Source organism: Asterias rubens, chromosome 21, assembly GCF_902459465.1.
Source record: "Asterias rubens chromosome 21, eAstRub1.3, whole genome shotgun sequence".
Taxonomy (NCBI): domain Eukaryota; kingdom Metazoa; phylum Echinodermata; class Asteroidea; order Forcipulatida; family Asteriidae; genus Asterias; species Asterias rubens.
In genome coordinates this window covers 1439130-1453013 of record NC_047082.1, presented here as the reverse complement: position 1 = coordinate 1453013, position 13884 = coordinate 1439130, and the positions used below count along the sequence as shown (strand labels likewise).

Here is a 13884-nt window from a genome sequence, read left to right as displayed (position 1 = left end):
CTGAAGCCCCTGCCAGTAGTTGTTGTATCACTCATCCCTCAGACGTGGTGCATTCAATGCCCAAACAGTCTACTGATTAATTAGGTAGTCAAGTGTATTGTACGTGGTGTATCGGGGTAGATAATCTCAGTCTTATGTAGCTGGATTTGAATTTCAATAGAAGCTCCACTAGACCATGGGGTCCTGCAGACTTTGCACTGTACAAGACAGGATGTGTTTTTTAGTAAGACATAAAAAATTTCTCTTTGTCTTTTTTTATTAATAATTAGGTTAAGGTTTGGAATTGAAAAGCTCGAGTGTGTGTTAATATACTTCTTAAACAAACGTGTTTGGAAATTTCAATTTTGGCTGACAGTTGACATTCTGGGGTTTGGAGACAGGATAATTGTGCAGCTCTCCAGAAATATTTGGATGTAGCGTCTTGTGGCAAACTGCCTCTGTAAGGTGGAGGAAAAACTTGAGACAAATCCTGGAATTTCATCTGTGAGAGGGCAAGGCCATTTTTACTCTGCAAAGGGCACTTTTATTTGAAAATCTTCAAGTCTATGGAAACATTTGAAAGGGGCACAAAGGCCTAGGCCAGGGGCAACAGAGGCCATGGCCTCTCTGTAATTCCTGATGTAGGCCCTCCCCTATGGCCAGAGGACTACAGAGGAGCCTTGCGTCAAATTGTATTACATCTGGATATATCTCCCCCTGCTCTCTCATAGTATGGGTGTCGTACCTCGTTACCAACTCTCTCATTTTCACCTAAAATGCTTTTCAAAGCAAATAAATTAACGAGAGAAACTGATACCACTTCAACCTCATTCTAACTCAACGGGAAAGCTACGGAGGAAAGGGGATCACTTTCAGGGGATCAAGAAAAAGGGAAACGTCCATGGAATTGAAGATAAAAAGATCTATTATTGGAAGCTGTATGGGTGACAGTGCAGATAAATTGCTTGAGAGAGTGTGGGAGGTATACATCATCATGTTAATTGTGTCTACATGCATGGATGGGAGGAGAGTTCTCACTACAGCTACGTCATGTGTGTGTGTATTGTAGTGGCCAGGTATTAGCTCTGTCGTCCCGTCAAACTTCCTCGAGTCCGGACGACTGGCAAACAGTGATGCAAGACAAACATGAGGTTTAGAGAGTTTTAACGTCATACAGAAAGTCCCACATCAATTGCCCCAGAATCCACAACAGTGTTGTATGTATCACCCTGAATATGCTGACAGCAAAACAGTGCATAGACCTCGTTGGTTGTTAACGACTTGACTACCCATCCTGAACGAGCAACCCGTGGAGTCAACCTTATTACAGTTAACTGCCACATTTGTTTTAATGACCTGATTCAATGCGTCGGAAAACGGACGCAATTTCATGGTGTCCCTTAAAACGCTCGTTTCCCCCGTGTGGCCACTAAAAAGTTTGTACGTATTTGTCTCTCCCATGTGTCAGCTTTCATATGACCACGGGGCCTTACCCCCTTGCACACCGGTGCAGAACCCAAAGGAACTGCGTATGTGCGCTGTCATGCAGTCATTAACAAGTGTCCCCCAGAGAGGAGATTGAATATTGCCGTGGCAACCGGCGGATCAATGAGAAGGATGCGGGAAGCTGAGCGGAGAGCAAGATGCGATGAGTAATGAGGAGAGTCCATTATCGGCGGCGGGGGTGGAGTTGGTGATGGATCGAGTGGAAGATGATTTGTGTTTGTGTGTATGTGGACTGTTTCTTTTTTGTGTGTTATTAGTGAGCATTGTGTGTGGCGGGATTGTTGTTGGAGCATGGTCCTCATGGGTTTGCGGGGCAGATCTGCTGCGACACAAACTAGAAACAGGGAATAACAAAAATGCGATGGTGAACGTTGCCTCGCTATCGTGTTGGCATTTGAGTACTAGATCAATGGAAAAACAGATGCCCTGCCTTCATCCAAACGTAAAAAGAAAAACAGTGCCTACTATAAATACATGGCAGGTGGCTACTTGTGTGTCTTGGATCTGACCTCGCTACACTTACAGGAAATATGGTTGGGCAAAAAGCAATGTTTTCTTGTCGCCCACTGAAACTGAATGTAATTTTAATGCCGTTTTGATACCCGCTGCCACAAAAGGGAAGGAAAAGACCGAAAACTGTTGTCAGGAAATTTTAACCAAAGGTTTGACTTTCTGAAGTTGGTAAACTTTATATTTTACTGTATGTTTATTTTTATCTTGAAGTCTTTGAAAACCCAATTGAAGAAATAAGTACTGTCGTTTATTTTTGTCCATCCTCATGTGTTAGAAAACCAAATTTAGGAACATAAATACAGCTGTTTTATAACAATAAATCTTTCTTCTGTCTGATGTTGTGAGAGTTGGTCGTGACATTTGAGTGTTTGTGTAATTTAATCTAACACCCTGAGACCATGAAAAGCTTTTAACGATACATCGAGTCCAAATTATATGCCTCGTTTTAAGCAGGGAATTCATCGCTTACATCAAGCGTTTTTCACAGCTTAGCATGTAATTTCTGGTTATGCGCATGCGTACTCTACGTGACTAGGTATTCTTCATCTACACAGCAGAAATTTGGTGCTTGCACTGTAAGCAGAGAATGGTGATTGCACTGCTAAGAACTGGCATTAAGCAAAGCCATATAATTGGCCGCTGGTGTGAACACAAGTTCTTATAACGGCTCAATTTCACTTTTTAAAATTCACCAGCTAAGCCAGCTACCCAAAATAGTTTGAAAGTGGTTGAAATGCACTCAGCCAATTCGTACAAATTAAAGCATAATGTTGCAGTGTTAGTTTGCTGTTTTGTGGAAGATGATCACCAATTGTGTAAAAGGTAATCATCAAATTCATTGAAGGTTTGTATTTTATTAAATTCTGAAATTTTCTCGTCCATCTGACCTCATTAGAAATTATTTTATTGGCAGCTGAAGCTTTTGTTCAAAGGAAAATATTGCATTTTCCTCCTTAGCATGCTTAGTGTAGCCTTCCCCATAAATATTTGACGTTAGAGGGTTTCTCTTTTGTGTGTAATTTATTGAATTTTGTGGAGAGAAATAACAAACTACTACTAATAATAATTGGTGGAAATAACGTGTAAATTGACCTTCGGAGAGCGAAGAGAAAACTCATCACTCTGTGAAGGACCCTTAAGCTTGTCAAACAACGTTTTTATCGCAGAGTCAATCTTTATAAATTTATCTTAATTAAGACTAACCATGACCCTGGCAATTATTGTATTTTTTGGAGTTGATTGGAAAAATAACTGCAAGGATTCTTTCGTAACCATCGGAACACATTTTGAAATGAAATTTCAAAGGGTTAGTTTTTATTGTTTATTCTAAGACAACACACCCAAAGAACATAATTATTAGTAAAAACATTTCTTGATTTTTGTGCAGCTTCAACTGCTTTTATTTTCTAACAAGATCTTGTCAATTACCAGCTTGGCAAACCTGTACAAGAGATGTAATACTTAACACAATCATGACTTTTGTATATTTCTATATTTATAAAGGATTAAAACAATTGAATGGTTGCAAAAACCAAAGGTAAGAATTCCCTTTAAGAATGAGTATTTTCTTACTCTTTCGATGATACACACCTTCCCTTTAATCCTTCGTTGATGCACGGATAGTCAGTTTCCAGTCAACTCTCGGTAAACAGAACCGTCAAGGACGTTTAATCAAGCGACTTTTCTCCCGTAATTGACAAAGCTTTTAAGAACGCACTTGGACCGTATATCATGTGTGCCTACACACAAAGGGAATGTTATCAAGTCACAATGTGAACAGACCAAAACGACAATTGTCGCTATTTTTAAGATTAAATCTTCCCCATTTGGGACTTTTAGTAGTTTTCACTTCAGATGATGGGTTTTTGGGAAGTAAACGTCAAGGGTAGGAGGATATTTATTTTGTGCCTATTGTAGTTAAACAAATGGTGAAAACATTGTGACAAATCAATATGTTAATTTGGATGGGGGTTCTTATTATTTTATTATTTGTGATTTAACTACATTTAAAAGGAAATCACAATAAAGGGAGCCACTTTGCATCTGTCATGCCAACATTTTTTCTGATGGTTCTGTAAAATAAAATTGTGTACCTAAAACCACCCAAAACAGTTCCAGCATGTGACTCGACAAGCAGGCTAAGGGACCTTTCAAGCTTATGGTAGGCATGTTATACTCGGACAAACAAAAATACAAACATAGTGCATCCTTGTAGCTGTACATTATATTTCATAATTAAATAATGGGGGGGGGGGGGGGGTAGCAAGTCGATTCCACCTGTAATACCCTATGGATTGATGATGTATTTTTTCAATTCTTTCCTGTTCTGGGCATTTGTGTGTATAGCACTTTATCATGGCCACCGGTTGACACCTGCACTCCTATAGTTCTCGTTAGTTTCAGACGATTAAACAATAGCCTCGTTACTGGCTTTCGATGAATTAATTTCACTTGACGACAGTTTGTTAACGGTTAATGAGGTCTCTGGTGTTTGGTACATGCTCATCAGCCATGGTCTTTGTGTGATGAACTCTTATCAACAGAAAATAAACTTGTGAATTTTACATGTCATTTTCGTCTCATAATCAGTGCGACTTGGAGGGTTTTGGGGTATTTTGTGAGGTGGCTGCAGACTTATCAGGTAAATCCATTGATCTTGGTTATGTGCGCATGCTCAGATCTACGTCAACAATGGAAATTTACCTGGTAAGTCTTCTTCCACCTAGCGTTCCAAAGTCTTCTATTGAAGTTACTCATTACGATTCTGAACAGAAAACTGTTGAGTTATATATTTTTTGCATCTCCATGAAATTTGATCCCTGATTTAAATTTGCGTTAAGAGCGCCCTCCAATAAGTCATACACAGAGTTTAGAAGCCCTGGACCCAATTCCATAAAAACTGTTAAGCAGAACAGGTTGCTCAGAAAATTGTTTTGCTACGTGTACATGTAAGCAAGAAATGAGTGAGATACCAGTCGCAGTATCGACTATTTTGGCGGGTAACCTTTTTCTGCTAAGCAGTAATTATCTGTGCTAATCAAGTTTTTTTGTGCTTACAGGCTGTATGAAATGAGGCTTTTTGAGGTATGGCAGCCACTGTTGGAATACATTGTTTGGTCGAGGTGTACACCTGGAAAATAATACCCAAACCTAAAAGTTTTGTAGCATTGTGTCTGCCATATCTCAAACAGGCTTCTTGGGCTTAGCTGGGGCCATGGTTTAATTTGGGTTATTTTAAAGGGAATTTATATTAACTGGTACTCTCCATGTTGTATGTGTTACAGGATGTGGCAGACAGTGAAGACCGACCAAGGAGAACGAGGGCGACAGGTCCAGCAGGTGAGATTAATTTTGCAATACATAAATCTTGGTCCATTTTATTTTATTTTCATTTCATTTATTCGGCTTGTGAAGCAAAGGAGTCTCAGAAAAGCAAACACAATCACTGAAATAGCCAAGAATCCAATGGAATGCATGGATAGAAAACACAGAAGGACATGAAGGAAGTTTCAGTTTTAGTTTTGGGAGAAAAATCCTAGAGAATTATTTAAGGAAACCCAAGCAGTCAGCTGAAAACCCAGTCCACGTTGTGCCCACGGCATGAATCGAACTGAAACAGTTGTTTCAATTCAATGACGCCATGTTTCATATTTTGCTCTGAAATAGTCAGGAATTAACCCAAAATCCCCTGTACAAAAACGTACTGACTGTACTGTTTTTGAGGGTTGGCAAATTTCATAAGGAAGGGTATCAAAATAAAACGTTTAGTTGATACCCTTCAATGTGATATTTGAATGTGAGGTTAGAGACTTGTTATTTTTCCCCACTCATACGAGGACTCTATCTATTGGGAAATGAGTACATACACTAAAATATAAATTTATTATTGTTTTGCTTTTTCTATTTTTCATAACTTTTGTGTATATATTATGTTTTTGTATTATTTCATTGTAAAGTGCTACAATCATGCTCTTTGTATTAGCACTATACAAGCAATGTATATTGTTATACTATTCATGAATTTGACTATTGAATCCCTCTTTAAAATCGTTGAACCGCAACTATAATTTAATTGAATTTAATTATAATGGTTTATTAGTCAAACTTTAAAAGGTCATCGCAGCCACAAGTCGAACATTTTCAATTTTGCAAATACAAAATATGTAACAACTTAAACTAAAAAATGGCATTGAAATGTTTAAAAGGTATTTAAAAAAAACCTCTTTTTCATTAATGTCTTTTGACTATGATATAATTTTTTTTGTATTATAACAGCACCTGTATGCATTTATGATGAACTGACTTTGGTTTTCTCAGAACTGATAACATCATTAAATCGATTGATCAAAATTGGTCAATTTAAGTCTGAAACATATGTGAATGTGAATGCTAATCATGGCATAATGTGCAAGATGTGGGATGCCTTCGGGTGAGTGGGTTGGGGTGAGGACAAAGCGAGTGAAATGAGATTTCTTCATATTTCTTGCCACGTAGATTTACATCTAAGAACTTACATACACTGACTTATCTTCTGTAATATTACACAATTGTTTGTTCTTTTTTTTCCTACACAGATCCAATCCAGGAACATTCTGGGTAAGTTGACATTTAAGATCCCTTTTCTGTGAAGTGAGGCTGAAAGTTTTTCCCAGAATGAATGCTAAGTCTCCTCTGATTTGGGGGGGGGGGGGGGGGAGGAGAACCCAGAGGTGATGTAGGTCTCGATGCTTGTCATGGTTCAGAATGACTTCAATCTGTTTGATAGTCATGGGTTGGATTGGAGGGGGGAAAAGGTTGCTCAACTAGATTTGGGTGCCCTTCTTATCAAACTTATTATAACCCTGTAATCACTCTCTGTCAGGTGGTGATTACAAACTTCACATCATTATCATGTCAAGATTCGGGTGGACTTTGCACCCTTTGCAAACTTTGTTGGGGCCATATGGGCACCAAACACCTGTTCTTTTGTGGTTATTGTTGGTGGAATCCTTAGTGAGGGGCAACAGTACATTTCCAATGTGTAGGTGGAAGGATCAGGTTAGGGGATATAATGCATAATGTAAGGCTAGAAAGTCTTAAACGAGGCCAAAAAGTTCACATCATGGACATATGTGTGTAGTGGCAGTGAAGCTTATTTTAAAAAAAATAAAATAAAAAAAAAGTCCAGTCAATTTTTCTCAAATAACATTCTTGGTGTACAAGGATGAAGCAATAATGGAAGCATTTTGATTCCAACACCAACACAAATATTAATAACAAAAGTAGAAGATAAGCTAAAACTAAAGCAGAAGAAAACAAAACACACTTTCTGATCATTTCAATTAGACGAGATACAAAAGGTGTTATCTAACCGATCATGTGGAATGAACTACATGAACTGATTGGGGGCTATTCTTCATAAGTTTGTACTTATCATGAAAGCAAACAATGCGATAGTACACAGTTCATCAAGTTTTACATTGCACCAGTAAACTTTCTACTAAAGAATTGAACTGTTTACTAATACACACCTAGATTCCACAGGTGCATTTCTTCACAAGCTTTGTTTTTCAGTTTATTTTAATTTTATAATGTCCTTAAATTCTCTATCTTTAATCTTGGCTTACATCTTGTGCTTTTGTAGATTGCTTTTATAGCCCAGGCCAGTCCTGTATTTGCTTGTATTTTGTTTTTGGACTTCAAGTTTACTGTTTCGTCTATCATTTTGACTGTATCCCATTTTTTTTTTCACTCAGAGGAACAAAAGTCTTTGACTTTTTTGTTATCATCCTCGCAAAGCACATTGCTTTCTTGCCGTTTTCTGTTAATTTGTCTTTGTTGTATGTAAAAAAAATAATTATAAAAAAAATCAAAAAACCTGTAAGCAAAGGTTATTTGAACCAGAAAACAAGGGTTAAACCCTTATCTTTTAGTACCATGTCTGAATAAACTTGGTGACAGTTTCGTACTTAAACACCCCGATTCCCTCTGGCTGTTAGATTTATATAAAGTGATTTTGTTCTTCCAGGTGCCCAACTCCAGGATGCGATGGGTCAGGACACACAAATGGGAAATTCTCCAAACACAGAAGGTATGTTGTTAATGGTGTAAGAAATGGTATACAGACTCAATGAATAATGAATCCCTTATAACTTAAAACTTTTGAAGAGATGTTTTACGGGCCCGGAGTTTTAGGTTCAAGTCCTGCTTTTTTAAATTGTTATTTGTTCAAGCCCAACTTGGTAAATTTTGTTGTTTTATACCAAGTCTTATAACAGTTTCATATGAAGTGGAGTTCAAAATAAAGTTGTTTGAGTAGTGAAGACCATCAATACCATTTTGTACCGATTTAATCCAACAGTATATACAGCTGTCCAGTTAAGCGCAAGCTTGATTCCAAACCAACGTCACCTGAGCCTCAGCGCAAGATGAAGAGAACACGGCGTCGAGGAGCCAACAATGCTGCCAGCAATCAAGACCCAGATGATGAAGTCATCATCAACAAGCCGGCAACAAAAAGCGGGGTAGCTCCCGATCAAGAGGATGAGAACTCTGTGTCGTCCCTTGATGACGACCCGCAGTCCAAGTGCAGCCGACGAGCCATCAAGAATCTGCAGAAACTCCTGGATAATGTGACGGCTGAGATCGACCAGGAGAAGAACGTGGAGAAGGGTGTGAAGCTACCGACGATAAGGTCCCAGGAGGAGGAAGAAGGGGAAGAAGAGGTCCCGGATGAGGTGCAGAAGGAAGCGATGGATGTCAAGGAGCAAGAGCCTGAGATGGACAAGGAAGAAGAGGCTGATGTTGAGGAGAAAGATGAAGTCGAGGAAGACGGCGAGATAGAGGAGGAAGAAGAAGAAGAAGAGGAGGAGGAGGAATCAGTCGAGGAAGACAGCAAAGTCCAACTACCAAGATATGACTTCAAGAACATTACCACTGTCGAAGCGGAAGATCAAGACGACGAAGAGGTCTGCACACCTCCTAAGCTTCACAAGGAGCTGGCTTTCCTCAACCAGGAGGTCTCTATTCTTGGGGGTACTCCGGAGTTGTCGAAGGGACTTTCGTCACCGGAGCCTCTTCCGCTGAAGGACACTTACACTGATATCAAGGACAAGGATGCGGAGGATGCTGGTGATAGCGAAGAGCTGCATTTTGAGAACAGTGAGGAGGAGGCGGAAGATGACGATGATGTCATCTTAGAACTGATTGGTGATGATTCGGGGGATGACGACGCTTTCTCTGTAATCCCTGAGAACTCCAAAGGAGCCGAGGATGAGGACGAGTACAGCATCGCCATGCCACAGCTGCCGAAGCACCTCCGTCTCATGAGCGAGCAACTGTCGCAGGAGCTCGAAGAAGAGACCAAAAAGCATCAGTCGGATGACGTCGCGCAGGAGAGCACACCAGAGCAGGACGCCCCGAAAGAACCTGCTATCACGACCATCGCAGAAGCCCCAGACACAACCAGCACAGAGAGTGAAGAACAAATGGAAGTCATTAATGAAGTCGATGACTCTCTGGTCATCGAGGAGAAAATGGACGATTCTCCCGCGGTGGAGGAAGAGACGCCGGTCTTGCTTTCGGAGAACACTGAGGAGGCTCCCACTCCCAGCAACAAAGCTGTTGTTAACCTGTTGCCTCTAACAACAGAAGAGGTCCCCATGGAAGACAATGACGTCCTGAGCCAGTCCATGGCAGTCCCCGACGAACCTCTTGTGATTGACGACAAAGTTCTTGACCAGGGCGAAGACAAAGAGAACACCTTCACTGCCCCACCCGTCAAACCGGACATTCCTCCGACCATCGGTGCTCTTCTCGCCGCAGAGCCTAGAGTCACTTTACCGTCTGTGTCAAAGGTCACACCCCTCATGATACCCATCGTGAAGACAGAACCAATGGACATTATGGCAACGCTAGGGACCTCTTCAGCCATGACACAGATGAGGGAGGCAGTCAGGAATGCATCAGGGGGCATGCCGATGACGTCGGTGCTGCTTAACGAGCTAACAAGCAGCAATCCAGGCACGATCATTACAAGTTCTACAAGTAAGTAATCACTTTCTTCGGGGGTTAAACACTTACAAGGTACATGTGCCTACTTTCATAAAGCTGCTAAGCAGAAAATACTATATGCTAAGCAAAAATAATAGCAAGACATCAGTTGCATCAATGTAAATTATATGCATGTTTGGCTGGTAAGCTGTTTCAGCTAAGGGATATATTCCTCTGATAAGCAATTTTTGTTGGCTTAGAGCCTTTATGAAATTGGGCCCTTTTGGGTTGAAGGTGCTGAGCAAATATGGTTTACACAAATATGGTATCCTGCTTGTTTCTGCTAAGTTGAAAATTGTAAGCAATATTTTCTGCATTAAGTAGCTTTATGAAATTGGGCCGTGGTATGCTTATAAGTACTTTATAACTGCATATCCCCTCTTCTGTAAAATAATATAAACAAAAAAGTCTGCATTTGCTCCAGAGTTTGGGGTCCTGTCAAGAAATTGAGTTGTTTTTGAAGCAAAATTATTCAGATTAGCTGGTACAGCTGCAGCCTTCCTGCCTTCGGTAAATGTCAACGAACCAAGGTGACATGTTATTAGTCTAACACCACCCCCAATGCTTTCTTAACTGACCCGCCACATTTTGGCGGTGAACTCTTCAAAATGACTAGATGAGAAATCTTCTGTAAATATCTTGGGTTTCTGATGTGTGTTTAGGGTTTTTGGCATGTTATAGTTTATACACTAATACTTGTTTTGTTTGCCCCCTCTCCCGCATTCTCTCTCTATTTTCCCCATCCCCCAAATAGTGTTGACAAAGGACTTTCTTGAAGGGTGTAAGTGTCCGACCCCTGGCTGTGATGGGTCAGGGCATGTGACTGGACTCTACCATCACCATCGCAGGTGAGAATAATGGATTGAACAACTTTAGTTAGTGTACTTGTAGGGTAATTTAAATAAAGTAATCACCTTTTATTGAAATGGAAAGTGTTTGAGATTATTGCATGTTCCCAAATTGTTGTGATTTGGTTACAAATTTGGTATCAACTGTTGTGTCATTTTTAATTGGAATTGGGTAGTTTGTGTAGAAAATATGATGTTTGTTAACAAAGATAGGTATAGACAAACAACAGGTAAAATTAAATTCATAACATTCATTCGAAGATAAAAGTGTTAAATTGATTTGTCAAAATTTGGATTTTTATCTTTTTTAAACTCACATGTAAGAAGTGTTCAATTCACAAAGAGACTGCCAAATTCTTTTAAAGAGATTCTGTCTCAGAAAATCTCAGGGTATTAATTGAGATGCCTCTTTCTTTTCCACAGTTTGTCTGGATGTCCACACAGAGACAAGATTCCACAGCAGCGTGAGTGTTAAAATGATTATTCATTATTTTTTGTAGAAACTTTGGAGGCTACACCTAGCAAATTAGTAAACAGTTGTGTAAAGTAATGGGAGATTGTGTGTAGCAAATAAAACAAAACCCGGACGTTCACTTGAAGCTGAGGGCTACACTTAAGGGCAAATCACTGGTAACCCCAACTTTTTACGGATGCTTTAATTGCTCTGAGTCCTCCACAAAGCAATTGAATAACCAGTTGTGTAACGTATCGCCAACTTGTTGGCTAGACCATGAAACAAAAACAAGATGTGTCCGGAAAGAAACTGATTGTTTCAATACAATGTATAATGGAATTATTGATCGGGCCACGTGGTTGCTTTATTTAAGAGAAAAAGATGATGAAGAGTATTTGTACATGTTTTCACTGGACCTGTTTTCATAGTGTCAGGTTTGATTGAGTCGTGAATGTTGCAGAACGGGGAAACAGAATGTTTTCGGTCTGTTTTCTAAGGGACTCTAAGACAGTCCTGGGGCATCCTGAAATTGAACCAGGACACCGGGGTCAGAATGTTGGGTCACACTCGCAAAAAGTTCTTGACGAACTCTCACGAGATACCGCGTTACCACAACTCGGCTGTTTTAGTGTTTCTTCTGCACTCGCCTAGAAATAATGGCGGTTTGTGCGTGGGGGATTGAAGCTGGGGATTGGACTGTATGTATGTGCCGCGGGGGATGTAAGCGCAGGGGGAGTTAAATACACTGTACGATTTGAGAGGTTGAAGCTACTTCAGTGTGGTACTGTCACTCTCCTACATAGAGACGGAGAGGGGGGAATATGAGCGTGTGAACGGGCAAACACGGAGACTGTATTCCAAGCGGTGAGGTTATCAACATTGCATTCTGTTATTAGCTCTTGCCACTACACACGCTAGGGCTATACACACTGGTTTTTTGTAAGAGGGAGTGAACTGTCGGCCTTTAGGGCTGAGTTGAACACTTCTGTACTCTTTATGTAGCGCATACGGGTTAACCAAGAAAGTGTGTTAATCGGACGCGTTGATAACATGAGCTGAGAGGTTTTTTTTAGTAGCTGGGGAGTTTGTCAGGCACTTGTGGTGTGCTAGGTGCTATGGGAAATCTATTGGCTTTAAATTTTTTGGTCCGGATCAACAAGGCGTGACATTTTGAATTTGACTGTTTTTATTTTTATTTTGGCATTGTTTTATGAACAGATGCACTTTGTTGTTTCCTCAAAACATCGGTGTGGATTTTTTTTTAGCAGTTTAGGAATAATTTGATTGTTTATAATTTGTGAAAAGTATGTGAACTGAACTTTAAATTTTCAAACACCATTTCTAACCAGCGTTCGAATTTGACTCATCGTCAGATATTTTCTAACATTTTTGTCTTTCTCTACCGCAGTCTTACAGATGCACGAACACGTCTTGAAGTAAGCTATTTGCAATACATATTTCACAGTAGATGTAGATCCTTCACTCCCCCAGTAGATGTAGACTCCTCACCCCTCCCCCCCCCCCCCACACCACACACACCCACCCCTCCTCCTTTCCCCACTCTCTCTCCGTTTCTGTGCTCATCTTTTGATTTTTTGAATCAAAATCTTTTTGCATGAACATTTTGTAAAAAGTGATAATTTCAGTAATCTGTTGTGTAAAAAAAGTGCCCGCCTTTGATTTGCAACCAATAACAGTTAGTGAAAACTGTTTGGATCACCAAAGATTGCATGCAGGCGACTTTTGGACATTTCTGTAGTGTTAATACTTCATTACAAGGCTTTCCCCAATAAGGTGAGAGATGCAGTTGGTACTCCCTGTCACCACGCTAAACAGGGATGGTTATGACATTTTTACAGTAGTATCTTGAAAGGTTTTCCCCCCCACTTTTCTCAAGAATTAGGCACTGTATTCAACTTATAACTTTCACAGGTGGCTTTTATTGTACATTTCTTGATTATTTGGCCTATAAATCGGCATTATGTTGATAAAAACTTAACGATGACCCTACCTTTCCATTAGTTCTATTCTTGGTGATGTGTCTTGACCAATACAAATTTGGTTTGCGGTATCACCCTGTGTGCGTCTACTTGCCAGGTAGAGTTTGTTCTTTAGAAAACTGTCTTGCTATATATTCTACTACCGCGGAGTAGATTTTTTTGATTCTGAAAAGAACTGTCGTGTTTTTTAACAACATGTACATGTGTACTACCAGGGCTGGGACTACTACTTTAGCTTATAGGATTCGTTTTGACCAGTTGTTGGTTTTTGCCACAGATTTCACATAAAGATTTAGATTTCTTATTTTGAAAGTTGCTTTTCCTGTCTTTAGAGTTGATAGAGTGTGTACAGTGAGGTACCTAGTGAAGTTGAGGTTAGCTGTCATTAAGGCACTGTTGTTAGCGCTTGGATTCGAACCTTGGACTGTTGATTATTTGATAGGCAGAAGGTACTGTAGGATTTCATGCCCACCCATCAGTGGGATTCTAAGCAGTTGTTCCCGAGTTTGCTTTGAGTTCTTATTTGTTCCAGTTCGAAGTTATCGTTTGCAGT

The 13884-nt window shown here is 40.0% G+C and overlaps 1 protein-coding gene across 7 annotated transcripts in view; it reads left to right on the top strand.

The window, feature by feature from the left end:
* Window positions 1–13884, top strand: part of LOC117304376 (myelin transcription factor 1-like) — a 60682-nt gene that overhangs the window by 24976 nt on the left and 21822 nt on the right. For all 7 annotated transcript variants that reach the window (XM_033788786.1, XM_033788791.1, XM_033788790.1 and 4 more), the window contains 7 exons: window positions 5283–5337; window positions 6573–6594; window positions 8006–8068; window positions 8339–10023; window positions 10784–10877; window positions 11301–11341; window positions 12740–12767. In XM_033788786.1, coding sequence (XP_033644677.1) covers window positions 5283–5337; window positions 6573–6594; window positions 8006–8068; window positions 8339–10023; window positions 10784–10877; window positions 11301–11341; window positions 12740–12767 — 1988 coding nt within the window. The remainder of the gene's footprint in view (window positions 1–5282; window positions 5338–6572; window positions 6595–8005; window positions 8069–8338; window positions 10024–10783; window positions 10878–11300; window positions 11342–12739; window positions 12768–13884) is intronic.